The sequence below is a fragment of the Equus przewalskii genome, chromosome 29 (assembly GCF_037783145.1).
Source record: "Equus przewalskii isolate Varuska chromosome 29, EquPr2, whole genome shotgun sequence".
Lineage (NCBI taxonomy): Eukaryota > Metazoa > Chordata > Mammalia > Perissodactyla > Equidae > Equus > Equus przewalskii.
The window spans coordinates 39,262,345-39,274,988 of NC_091859.1; the positions used below are offsets into that span (position 1 = coordinate 39,262,345).

Below are 12,644 nucleotides of genomic sequence, written 5' to 3' on the forward strand. Positions count from 1 at the left end.
ACGCTGTATGATTCCACCTATGTGAGGTCCCTAAGGAGTCAAATTCACAGAGACAGAAAGTAGAATGGTGGTTGCCAGGGGCCACAGGGAGGGGCCATGGGGAGATATTGTCTCACGGGGACGGAGTTTCAGTTTTGCAAGAAGAAAGAGTTCTGGGATGGATGGTGTGATGGTTCGACGATACGAGAACTTAACAGCATTGAACTGCACACTCGAAAATGATGAGATGGCAAGTGTAATATTGTGTGTATTTTCACTCCCACACCCACAAAATGAAGATATTCAAACAAATATGACCATTTTGTTGTAGGAGACAAAAACCAGGGTGGGGGCCTGTGCAGTGAAAAGTTTACTCTGTAGGTTTGGGATTTCAGTCCGTACACAGTTCAGAAAAATGGCTGGCCCCTGACAGCTCCTGGGCAACACCCCCTTCGCCCTTAGGATGACCTGCCTGACAAGTGTCTCTGTACCTGGGGCGCTGGGTCACACCACACGGTTTATGCCAACAACATAATTGATGGCGAGGCCTTAGGCCACACTGTTTGACCTTGAAAGAGACTGGAGACTGAGTAACTGAGGTCAGCCATGCGGCTCTCCCAGTCTAAGTGACTGACTTCCAACAAAATCCCTGGACACCCAGACTCGGGGCAGCCTCCCTGGTGAGCAAACTCTCTGCTTGTGTCACACATCACTGCTGGCAGAACTGAGCACTGTCTGTACGAGTCCTCAGAGCGACAGCTGGAAGCTTGTGCCTGCTCTTCCTGAACTCCACCCATGTGCCTTTGACCACTGCTGATTCTGCCTGGATCCTTTCTCTGGAAAACCATAACCGTGAGTATAACAGCTGTTCTGACTCCCCTGAGTCCTCGCAGTGAATCCCTGAACCTGAGGGCGCCCACCCAGCCCGGGATTGGGCTGATTCCATCAGAAGCCCATTCACACTCCTCCCGCCCCCTGACACCCAGGAGTCAAGACTTACATGGACTTAGTCACCAACCAGGGCAGCCACTGTTGGGTCTGCATGGGTGACTAGGGGGTAAGCTGTCAGCTTCTGAGCCTCAGTATGCCTGTCTCTCAAATGGGGTCAAATGCCTGGTGAGCTGGATCAGGCAGGGGAAGTGGCTGCCCTGGGGAGGCTGCTGAGGCTGCATCTCTGCCAGGGGTTGTTCAGGGGGCTCAGGTGGGACTCAAGCCAGGTTGGAGCCATCAGAATGGTTTATTGGACATCAGGGCCCCCATGAAGGACACGGTTGGGGGCTTGGTGCACCCTCTAGCGGGGTTCAGCGCAGAGCTGGTAGGGGGACGGGGTCACCAGGAAGCCAAAGACACCGTGGTCGCTGGGGCGGGGCTGCCCAGCGGGCACCGAGAGGCTGAAGCGCTGCAGGAGGCAGGTGAAGAAGAGGAAGAGCTCCATGCGGGCCAGGGGCTCCCCGAGGCACGAGCGGCGGCCTGTGGGTGGGGATGGGGGTCAGCGAGCCTGGGGGCCTGGGCTCCACGCCTCCAAGACTCCCCAGGAGGGGCAGCGAGCCGGGCTCCCCACAGGCACCTGCTGAGAAGGGCATGAAGGCCTCCTGCTTGACGAAGTGGCCCTGGGCGTCCAGGAAGTGCTCGGGGTGGAAGCGGAAGGGCTTCTTCCAGACGGTCTCGTCCTTCAGCACCGATGACAGGTTGGTGATGAGCGTGGTCCCCTGGCAGGAGACGCCGGGCATGAGTGAGATCCAGGCTGGGGGAAACCTGGACCCCTGCCACCAAACACACATGGGACACACTCTCTACCTGGCACACACCTGGACTCTTTCAAGTCAGTCTCAGCCCAAGGAGCTTCCTGGTACCCTCCCTGCTCCCATCGCAGGGTCAAGTGACCTGCCTCTTGGGCTCCATGCCTACCAACTGTCACTCCATGCATGGGCTACTGCAACACAATGGGGCATATTTTATTTTGTCTCCCCCTCTGGCTCCCTGCTGGGTCTCTGTGTGGAGGGGGGCCAGCCCTGCCTCTGCTTCATCCCCACACCCACCCCTACACCCGCCCACTTTGACTCTCCCTCTGGCTGTGGGCAGGTTGCACCCTCTACAGTCAGTGCCTGTGGAAATGGGGATTAGGTGGCTTGGGTTCCATCCTGGCCCCACCTGGCAATGGCCATCCTGGGGCTCCCAGGGGACAGGTGGAGCTGAGCTGGGGTGAGGAGGGCCGCAGGCCTACCTTGGGAATGAGGAAGCCCTGCACTTCAATGTCACGGGATGTCATGTGGGCCACGCCCAGTGGGATGATGTCCCCAAAGCGCTGCACCTCGTGAACCACGGCCATGGTGAAGGGCATGCGGGCCTGGTCCCCCATCTCTGGTCGCCGCGTCTGCCCTATCACCTCATCGATCTCCTGTTGGACACGGCCTGCACAGACAAGCGTCCCCACAGTGGTCAGAACCCAGGGGGCTGCACCCCACCCTCCTCCTGACTCCTGTGCAGGGGCTGCGCCCACATGGAGGAGAAGGTCACCTGACCTCTGAGCCTGGGCCCACCCTCTGCTCAGAGCTCCTGGTGGCCAAACCAAGCTCAGGGCCCCCAGCCTGTCCCCCTCCTCCCTGGCCCATCCCACTGGCCCCCATGCTGGGCTCACGCTGCACATCCGGGTGCAGGATCATGAGCAGGAGGGCCCAGGCCAGCGTGGTCGAGGTGGTCACCATCCCAGCAGAGAAAAGATCAGCCACCACCAGGCGCAGGTTATCATCATTGAAGCTGCTCTCTGGGTTCCCCTTGGCCTGGGCCATGCAGAGAGGGTGGGCTCAGGGAAAGGGGGAGGAAGCCCCCAAATCCCCTGCCACTCTGCACCCATCAGCCTGGATACCTTATCACTGGGGGATACATAGAGCCCCCTGCCTTGGCTTCCATCAAAGGCCCTCAACCACTGGCCCTGGCCCTGGGGGCTCACCTTTTCTACCTCGTCCTGGAAGGCGTCAGTCAGGTCTCGGGGAGGCTGCGTCGGGTCCCGGGTCATCCTGTGCTCAGCAAGCAGCTCATCCAGCTGGGCCATGAAGGCCCTCTGCCCAGGAAAGACCTTGGCAGCCACCCCCGGGATGCGCAGGAGCACGGGGATCGCTTCCAGCACCTGTGCAGGCCACAGATGTGAGGCCCTCAGTTCCCAGTGCTCAGGTGTTCACCTCCACCTTTCAGGTCCCGCTTGCTTCCAGGGTGTCCCCACCATTGACCTGGTTCCTCCCTAACTTCAGACCTCAACCCTCTCGCCTGGCCTGGGCCACATCAGGATAAATCTAACATCTACATCTCACTGGTTCCAGAGGCTTCCAAAGAAGGAGGTAGAGGTTCCTTAGCGCTCTCTTTGGACCCGATGACCCAACACCCCTCTGTACAAATCCTGCTCCGCGGAGGCCCAGTGCAGGGACAGAGGCCCTTTCTTGGAGTTCGCCTGCAGGGCTCCTTGTCGCCCTCCACCCAGCACCTGGCGGAAGAAGCCTGACTCCTCCTTCACTCCCTCCTCCGTGAGGTCCAAGAGCTTGAGGAAGCGCGAGTCGTTGTAGTCGAAGCGGCGCCCGAAGGTCAGGGAGGCGATCACGTTGCTCACAGCTTTATTCAGGAGGGCGTCGGGGCTAAAGGGTCTTCCTAGAAGGGGACGGTGCAGGTCACGGGGTCGCCTACAGCTCCTCTTCCCCAGCCTCCATCCCTGTCTCCTGGCCCTCAGCCCAGCACTCACCGGCCTGGTCGGCGAACGCGGCACAGAGGTACGAGGCCTCCTCGGTCACCCACTGCTCCAGGGACTTCTTGCCCAGGCCGAAGTTGCGCAGGGTGGACAGGGAGAAGCGTCGCTGCTCCCGCCACGCGCGCCCGTACCGTGTCAGGATCACCCCTGGGGGCGGGGCGGGCACGGGCGTGGCTCGGCTGTGACCTCGCCCCGCCTCTGCGCGCACACCTTGCTCACAGGCTCGCACGCCCTTCCGTCTACGCCGGCGTCCCGCCCCGGCCCCGCCCCCGGCCCGCGGAGCTCCGCTCCCTGTTCTGCTCCCTCTAAGCTGGTTCTCAGTCCCACCATCCCCGCCCCCTCTGACACCCGCTTCTGGCGAGCACAGGTCACCCTCTACTCCCTCACATCCTCGCCTGCTCCTTACAGGCCCCTCCCCTTACCCTGCTCCCACTGCCACGCCCCCTGCTTCGCCTACACTAACCTCTTTCTGCACGAGTAACACCACCAAGTCCTGCCCACTTTACACCATCTTCCGCCTGGGGACACGTCCAACCCTCGGCCCGGAGACATCGTTCGCCAGCCCTCCCCACTCAGGGCAAGTCTTGTCCCCAACCTTACCTCTACCCTCTGTGACCGCCTTCCAGTTCAAGGAAGCTCTCGGCCCGCCCCCAGCCCCGCCCACACTGACTCCGCCTCCTCATTCCCGCCTCTCAGACGTCCCCTACCAGCTCCGGGTGGCCTGTGTTCTGCCCACTCCCTCTAAGGCCCCTCCCTCCGCCCGCTCACAGGCACCCCCCTACCCTGGTCGCAGGCTCCTTCCTCCACCTGCCGCCCCTTCCAGTACGCTGACTCTTCCCTGCACCGCAGATCTCCCCCTACAGCCCCCCGACGCAGCTTGGCCCAGCCCAGTCTCGGGTCACTGTGGGCACAGTCCCCTCTGGGCCGCGGTTCCCCCTTGTCCGCTTGCCTTCTGCGTGTGGCCCGTAGCCCAGGTGCTCATAGACGACCGCAGGTGGGCGGTCGGAGGTGTCCTCGCCGCGGTGCACCAGCGCCTCGCGCATGGCCGCCAGCCCGTTGAGCACGACCACGGGCGTCCAGGCCAGCTGCAGGCTGAACACGTCCCCGAAGCGGCGCCGCAGCTGCAGGCCAGGGGTTAAGGCGTTCGACAAGCCCCACCCTCGCCAGGCTCCTGGCCACAGTCTCCTGGTCCTAGCCTTCTGGGACCCCTGGGCCGCCAGACGGGGAAATTGGGGAGTGGGGGAATGGAAGGACTTTATCCGGCTTGGTGACAGTGAGGGTCACAACTTGTATGGTTGAGGACCTCACGTTGAATAAGACCACCCAGGTATGACTTTGCAGAGGTCACCAACATTGTCAGTAAGCCAAATTAGCATTCCATTTTACAGGCGACAAAACAGGTTCAGGGAGGTGAGCAGGGAGGCCCAAGATCTCACAGCAGCAACAGATTTGAACCTGGTCACTGTCCCCTGTCAACCTCGATTTCCTGATTTCAGTGGGGCTCATGCCCAGCCTCCTCTCTCCAATCTCAGGACCTTTCCTCCTGATGTCCTCAGAAGGGACTCAGGCTCACAGAACTTATGCTCGGTCCCACTGCATCCCAAACCCTCTGCCAAGGCCCACCCCCTCCAGGCCTTTGCCCTCTCTGACCTTTGATGGGAAAATTCAAACTGTCCCCCAGGCCCTACCCAGCTGCCCTCCCCCAGGAGGCCTCTCACACCTGCCTCCTCCTTTCCACCAGCTCCTTGTCCAGCCTGTGGCTTCACCACCACCCACTGTCTGCTGCTATGTGGGGCCCCCAGGACCTCTGCTGCTCCCTCCCCCACGTTCCTCACCCGAGTAAAGCTGCAAACCGTGTCCTGGAAGTCCACCTGCAGCAGGTTGCCCAGCCCAGGCAGGGGCATGGGGCCTGGGGGATAGCGGGGGGCCCAGCGTTGGCGCCGATGCATCAGGTCCACCAGGAGCAGGAAGATGGCCACGGCCATGGCCAGCGTCCCCAGTGTCTCCCCGGTCAGCAGTCCCATGGCTGCCTCAGTGCACACTGGGCTCCTCTGGACACACTGGCGCCCCTCACCACACCAGACACCAGGACCAGACCTGGCAGGGCTCTCTCACCCACTCTGAGGGTTTGATGAGCCTGGGCCCCTTTATAAAGGAGCTGAGACTGGCCTTTGTCCTCTGCTCTGAGCCTGCCTGTTGGCGTGACTGTGCTGCCAGAGGGTGCAGGGAGGGGACGGCGAAGGTCAGTGCAGGGGTGGCACAGAACTCCTGACCCTGCTGCCCTCTGCACGTGCTTACCCTGGGTGGGCGTGGGGGGCAGACAATATGTCCCCACCCCCAGCTTGACTCCCAGCATTGTGCAGGCTCCCAGGGAGAACCCGGGGTCTTTGGACTTGATCCTGCCACCCACCTTTCACCTTAGCCTCACCCTCCCTAATGGGGTCACAGCCTCGTCCGGAGAACACATCCTCACCTCCCCGTATCTCACCTGCCTCCTCCCCAGTGACCTTCAACTCTGAGGTTTGTCACTGGCATTTGCTGTAGGGAGGTCACGTGATCAGAGGGACCTTGGGTGGGGGCGAGGGATGAAGTTCTCCGTGTCCCTCACTTCACACTGTGACACTCAATATACACACAGACACTGATCACACACTCACAAACCACTCACACAATCAGATGTTACCCACACACATACTGACACATAGGACCTGCACACACAGTTACACACCCACAAAATCACAGACACACACACATTGATACTTGCACCACTGACACACACACATACACACACACACAGAGCACCTGTTCTCATTGGTGGTCTGTACCCGACCCCCACCCTCCCCACCTCAAGGCAGCTGGCAGGGATGCTGAGGACCCTCAGCTGGCTGCGGGCTGGCTCAGCTTCCGCTGTTTCCCCGTGGTTGTGAGCATCGCATGACTGACTCTGGGGGTGGGGAGGCAGCAGCATTGTTTTCTGAGCTCCCTACTCACCCAAGCAGCCAGTTCAGAGGACAGGAGACCCTTCCTAAGTGGGTTACAAACTGGTCCTTGACCTCCCAGCTCCTGAGGCCACCCAGGTGATGAATCTCCTCGAGCCTGTGTCCACTTTCCTGACTCAGAGAAATGCGGGGTGATCCCTTGCTCTTCTTGACTGAGCTGCCAGGAAGCTCAGCGTACCAGGGTGTGCTAGCATAGGATGTCACCCTGTCCCCAGAGGAGTGGGCCTGCTTCTTCCTCAGTATAGTTTGTCCTTGAACATCAGCTGCTGAAACTCTTTCTGGAAAGACAAGGGGATAGAAACAAGTGGGGCGGATGTAATTTCTTTACACCCTCACAGGCCTGCTGAGGACCACACGGAATGGATTCCAGGGCCTCCCCTTAGCCAGCCACCTCCCTCTCCCTGGGCCACGTCCTTTCTCTTCCAGCCCCGTCCCTTCCCACTCTGGCTCTGTGGTCCCTCAAGGAAAGATGCGAACCCCAGCACCACCCTGCCCCTTTGTGTGCCACCTCGTGGCTGGAACTGTGGCTCCCAGCCCTCCCTATTGCTCATCCTCTCGCCCCCTCCAAGCAGGGGTGTGACCACATGATGCCAGGGCAGGGCTGCTGCCCACCGGCCTCTGTACCCTCCTTCGTCAACAGGAAGAGGGGTGGGATTTGAGGCTGAGTTTTTAATTCAGTGAAGCTGATGGGAACTCTGAAGCCAAAACCCACTCAGATGGGAAGGGGCAGGAGCCCAGAGGGTAGGGGAGGGGCATTTCCTGGGAGGGGTCAGGCCCCCTCCCCCATCCCAGGGGTAGTGAGTTCTCATCCTGGAACCAGCTGGAGAATTCTCTCCCCCAGATGGAGCAGGGCCTGCAGGAGGCACTGCTCACGCCTGTGTCCCATTAGTTCCCTCCCTCCCTCACCCCTAACAGCTTCTTCCCAGGGAGCCTCTGGACATCCCCCACCCAGAGATGGCTCCCCGGGGGGCAGGGGCCTCTTGCTATTGGCTTTCGACCTTTACAGTTCCTGCTTGGCCTGTGAAAGCTGCTCCTCCCCTTCTGAATGCCCGCAGCCCCACTCTCCTGCAGGGCCCAGGGCCAGAGGGTGTAGCCTGCTGGGGCCCAGCGGGCCTTCCTCAGTTTACCCGGCCTTCCCTGCATCTTGCCTTGCTCAGGCCTTGGACTGTGTTCCAGCTCCGCTGGACGTCCCACGTGCTGGGTGCTGTCGCGGCACTCACAGCCTGGCGGGTAGACGATGGCGGGTCCCTGCTCCAAGGTGCTCATGCCAAGAGGAGGAGCAGGAAGGCAGAGAGCTGACAGGCCAGGCCAGCAGTGTGGGGACTGCTCTGAGGGTCATGGGGACACTGCCCCAGGCTGCAGCAGGACTCTCTGGGAAGCCTACCTGGAGGACTTTGACTGACTTGGCACCACAGTTGAAGGTGACCTGGCAGTGGGACCAAAGGGCCACAGCAGAGTCCTGTGCAGGGGGTGAGGGGCAGCGGGAGGAGGCAGCTTTGCAAGTCTGGCTGAGGACTGGACTGTGGGGAGCTGGGTCCCTGGGCCTCCAGGAGGCAGGGAGATCATTTTTGACATCAAAACAGACCAGAAGGAAGACCCATGGGCACTGTGGGGCCTTCCTGGATTCAGCCTGTGGCCTCTCATTGGCCTCAGTTGAGTGTCCTGTCCTGTGGGCAGCACCTTTCTACCCAGGACTGTCAGAGAATCAGGTGGTGCTAGCGGGGGAGAGGGGGAGGCAGGATGGTCTGAGTGTTGGTCACACAGTGGCTCTGGATAAAGTGTCTTTATCTACCCTTTGTTTTGGATGTGTCACGCCCTCCCAAGCAGTCACCCTAATGTGGACATGAAGGGCAGGGACCGACATGCCTGTAATTCAGGCAGTGCCCCCCGACACTAGAGGCCTGTGGTCCAGGACGCCGCAGCCTTGAGGAAACCTCATGAGTACAATGAGCACACAGTACTACCGTGAGGGTGATGGCCTTTGCAATCATTGTGCAATTGCAGCTCCCATTGATCAGGCACTTGTGTGCCAGGCACTGCTGCTCACTCTGCGTGTCCCCCCACAGCCCTGGAAGGCAGGTGGCTTTATGGTCCCCAAGGCATGGAGGAGACTGGGTCTCAGGGGTCACGTCAGGAGGTCAAAGTCACAGAGGAGTAGTTGGGCCATTTCAAAACGCAGGCTCTGAGCTACTGCTGTCCGTGTAAGTTACTGAGATTTATGTCTCAGAAACACACTCAGCCCGCCCTCCCGGGGCTTGTGCCCTGGTGAAGCTGCTGGGGTGGAGGGGTGAGCGCCCCCAGGGACCACCCGTGTCACAGATGTTCACCCGTGCCCGGAAGGGTCCTCTGGACACTGCGACCTGGGACATAGAATCCAGGGGAGACGTCAGCACGCTGGGGAACTACGAATAGCCTGGCCCTGTTCCCCGAAGCACGGAACCGTGGCCCTGGGTCTCCAACGCGATGCAGGGAAAACCCCGGGCGAGCGCCCTAGAATCAGGTAGGGAGCTGCAGCCCAGCCCGGGCGCTGGTAAACTTGGTGGCATTTTGCTCGCCATGCCCCTCCCCCAGAGGCATGGAGCGCCCTGGGGAAACCCCCATTCCCGCTCCTCCTTGGGGACCGAGAGGAAGAGCGGAAGCCGAGCGCAGCTTGCGGGCCCCGGGCCTGGCCGCCCCGCCTGGCTCCGTGCGGACCCGCCCTCGCAGCGCAGGATCCAGGCGGAGGCGCCGGCGGGGCGGCCGCGGCTGCAGTTCCGCAGGCGGGCGCCGGGGGGCGCCGGGGGCCGCGGCCGAGGAGGGAACGGGGGCGGGAGGGCGCTGGGCGGGGCCCGCCTCCCCGAGCTGCTTAATGGGCCCCGGGCTCGGGCTTGGCGGGATGAAAAGGTTCTGGAGACCCGCCGCGCAACAATGTGAACCTACTGGACGCTACTGAACTGTCCACTTACTGGGTAACATGCTAAATTTTATATGTTTTTAACCAGGATTTTAAAGTTATTTAAAAAAATACATCTCCTCTACACCCCTGTTAGAATGGTCAAAATCCAGGACACTGAGAACACCGAGAGCTGAGCAGGACGTGGAGCAACAGGAAGTCTCATACACCGCCTGTGAGAACGCAAAACCGCACAGCCCTCTGGAGTTGGTTTGGCGGTTCCTTACAAACTCGACGCTGTCACCACGTGACCCAGCAACCAGGCTCCTTGATGTTCACTCAAAGGAGCTCAGAACTTATGTCCACAGAAAACCTGCACAGGGATGTTGACAGCAGCTGTGCTCATAATCGCCAGACCTCGGAAGCAACTAAGACGCCTTTCAGGAGGTGAATGGATAAACTGTGGCACATCCCGACAATGGACGATTCTTCAGGGTCCAAAAGAAATGAGACATCAATCCATGAAAATGCGTGGATGAAGTTTAAATTCCTATCACCAGGTGACAGGAGGCAATCTGGAAAGGCTACATACTGTATGATTCCACCTATATGACCTTCTAGAAAAGGCAGAACTATGGAGACAGAAAACAGATCAGAAGTTGCCTTGGGCTGGGGGAAGGAACAGGCGGAACATAGCTGATGTTTAGACAGTGAAACTTCTCTGTAGGATCCTATATTGGTGGAAATATGTCTGTATACATTTGTCCAAACTCATAGAATGTACAACAGCAAGAGTGAGCCCCAGTGTAAGCTATGGACTCTGGGTGATAATGATGTGGGAATGTGGGTTCCTGCGTGCCCTCTACACCTGCTCAAAGTGTTTCCCCTCTTTGCGTCAGACCCACCCCTACCAACCTCCCAAATGCCCTGACCTACCCTGCCTCCAGGTCCACACAATGACCCCCCTTCCTGCTGTGGACTGGTCCCATCCCTGTGCCCTGTCACTGCTCACATGGTTCCACCCACGTTGGGTACAGGACGGATCCTCACTGGCACCCACACTCCTCCTGCCCCAGCCTTGGTACAGACTCCTTCCTCTATGCCTTGTGCCCACTATTCGCTAGCCATTCTCCCTGCCTCACAGTTGACACCCGCGCAGGTTAGGCCAGGTAGCATCTCAGGTCACTACGGGCCCAGCCCTGGCAAGAATGAGTCTGAGGAAGGCCTTGCTTTGGGTTCCGCCCTCAGCCCACGTGTGGGAACCAAAGAGCAGTGGGCAAGTCCTTGCTACCGTACGCTAGCATGGGCACAGCCACCAGCCCGTTGAGCACAACCACGGGCATCCAGGGCAGCTGCAGACTGAACACGTTCCCGAAGTGGCGTGGGAGCTGCAGGCCAAGGGTCCAGGGCATTGGTCAAGCCTGGCCCCCACCAGGCTGCCGGCCACAGTCTCCTGACGCTAGCACTGGGGGACTCCTCTGCCTCCAGAAGCATGGGAGTGCAGTGACTGTAACTGCCCTTGTTTTCCTGCGGGTCACATCTTCTGCGGTCAGAGGACCTCACATTGGGTCAGACCACCCAGCTATAACTTTGCAAGTTACCAAAAGTGTCAGTGGGCCAAGTTAGCCTCCCATTTTACAGATCAAGAAACTGAGGTTCAGAGAGGTGAGCAGTGAGGCCCAAGGTCTCACAGCAGCAAAAGATTTGAACCTGGTCACTGCCCCCTCTCAACCTCGATTTTCTGATTTCAGTGGGGCTCATGCCCAGCCTCCTATCCCCCAATGTCAGGCCCTTTCCTCCTGATGTCCTCAGAAGGGACTCAGGCTCACAGAACTTAAGCTCTGTCCCACTGCATCCCAAACCCTCTGCCAAGGCCCACCCCCTCCAGGCCTTTGCCCTCTCTGACCTTTGATGGGAAATTCAAACTGTCCCCCAGGCCCTGCCCAGCTGCCCTCCCCCAGGAGGCCTCTCACACCTGCCTCCTCCTTTCCACCAGCTCCTTGTCCAGCCTGTGGCTTCACCACCACCCACTGTCAGCTTCTAGGTGGCATCCCCAGGACCCCTGTGCCCACCTCCCACCTTCCTCACCCAAGTAAAGCTGCGAAGCGAGTCCTGGAGGTCCACCTGCAGCAGGTTGCCCAGCCCAGGCAGGGGCATGGGGCCTGGGGGGTAGCGTGGGGCCCAGCGTTGGCGCCGGTGCATCAGGTCCACCAGGAGCAGGAAGATGGCCACGGCCACAGCCAGGAGCCCCAGTGTCTCCCCGGTCAGCAGCCCCATACCTGCCTCAGTGCACACTGCGCTCCTCTGGACACACTGGGGCCCCTCACCACACCAGGCACCAGGACCAGGCCAGACAGGACACTGTCACCAACCCTGAGGGCTCGACCAGCCTGGGCCCTCTTTAAAAAGGGAGCTGACACCAGCCCTTGCGCACTGCCCTGAAGCAGCACATTGGGATGACTCTCCTGCCCCCAGTACACAGTTGTATATTCTAGTTGTGAGTGTCATTAAGTCTTGTGAGCATACTGAATTAGGTGACATGCAGTCTTCATCCAGCAATGCCAATGTGAGGGACAGTTTCCATCGACTGCCTTTCTCTTGTGTATGGGCCATATTTTCTTGTTCTGTTGCATGTCTTGTAGTTTCTTATTGAAAAATGGACATTTCAAATAAGATACTGTGGCAACTCCGGAAGCAGATTCTCAGTGCTCCTCAGGGTTTGTGTTGTCCTTGTGTCTTGTAGATGTTTCTTTGCTGAGTGACTTTTCTGAACTAATTCTATGAAGTCCCTAGTCCTTGTTGTATGTGGCCACTGAAGTCTCTACTCAATTAGCTTGCTGGTCAGCTAATGATGGGTTAGAGATTTCCTTAAATGTCTGGAGCCAATAACTCTCCCAGTCTTTGCTGCACAGAGGTGCTCCCTGTGTGTGTTGGGATGTAATTTCAACACTCAGCCGGGCACTGGATTAACAGTTTACAACTTTCCCTCTGCCTTTACTTCCTGTTTGCACAGAACCTCAAGGTCAGTCAGAGGGGAGAGCTAGGGGCCCCATGAGGT

At 59.4% G+C, this 12,644-nt stretch overlaps 1 protein-coding gene across 3 annotated transcripts in view; it reads right to left on the reverse strand.

The window, feature by feature from the left end:
* Positions 1–219: 219 nt before the first annotated feature.
* Positions 220–12,644, reverse strand: part of LOC103545708 (cytochrome P450 2D14-like) — a 32,943-nt gene continuing 20,518 nt past the window's right edge. The window contains exons 1-10 of one of the 3 annotated variants that reach the window (XM_070599644.1): positions 7,863–8,059; positions 5,551–6,992; positions 4,665–4,836; positions 3,710–3,862; positions 3,458–3,618; positions 2,930–3,106; positions 2,618–2,759; positions 2,204–2,391; positions 1,547–1,688; positions 220–1,449 (exon numbers count right to left, since the gene is read on the reverse strand). In XM_070599644.1, the coding sequence (XP_070455745.1) occupies positions 1,271–1,449; positions 1,547–1,688; positions 2,204–2,391; positions 2,618–2,759; positions 2,930–3,106; positions 3,458–3,618; positions 3,710–3,862; positions 4,665–4,836; positions 5,551–5,739 (1,503 nt within the window). In that variant the 5' untranslated portion in view covers positions 5,740–6,992; positions 7,863–8,059 and the 3' untranslated portion in view covers positions 220–1,270. Of the gene's footprint in view, positions 1,450–1,546; positions 1,689–2,203; positions 2,392–2,617; positions 2,760–2,929; positions 3,107–3,457; positions 3,619–3,709; positions 3,863–4,664; positions 4,837–5,550; positions 6,993–7,862; positions 8,060–12,644 lie in introns of those variants that run through there. The other 2 variants (XM_070599645.1, XM_070599646.1) reach the window with 2 other exon arrangements.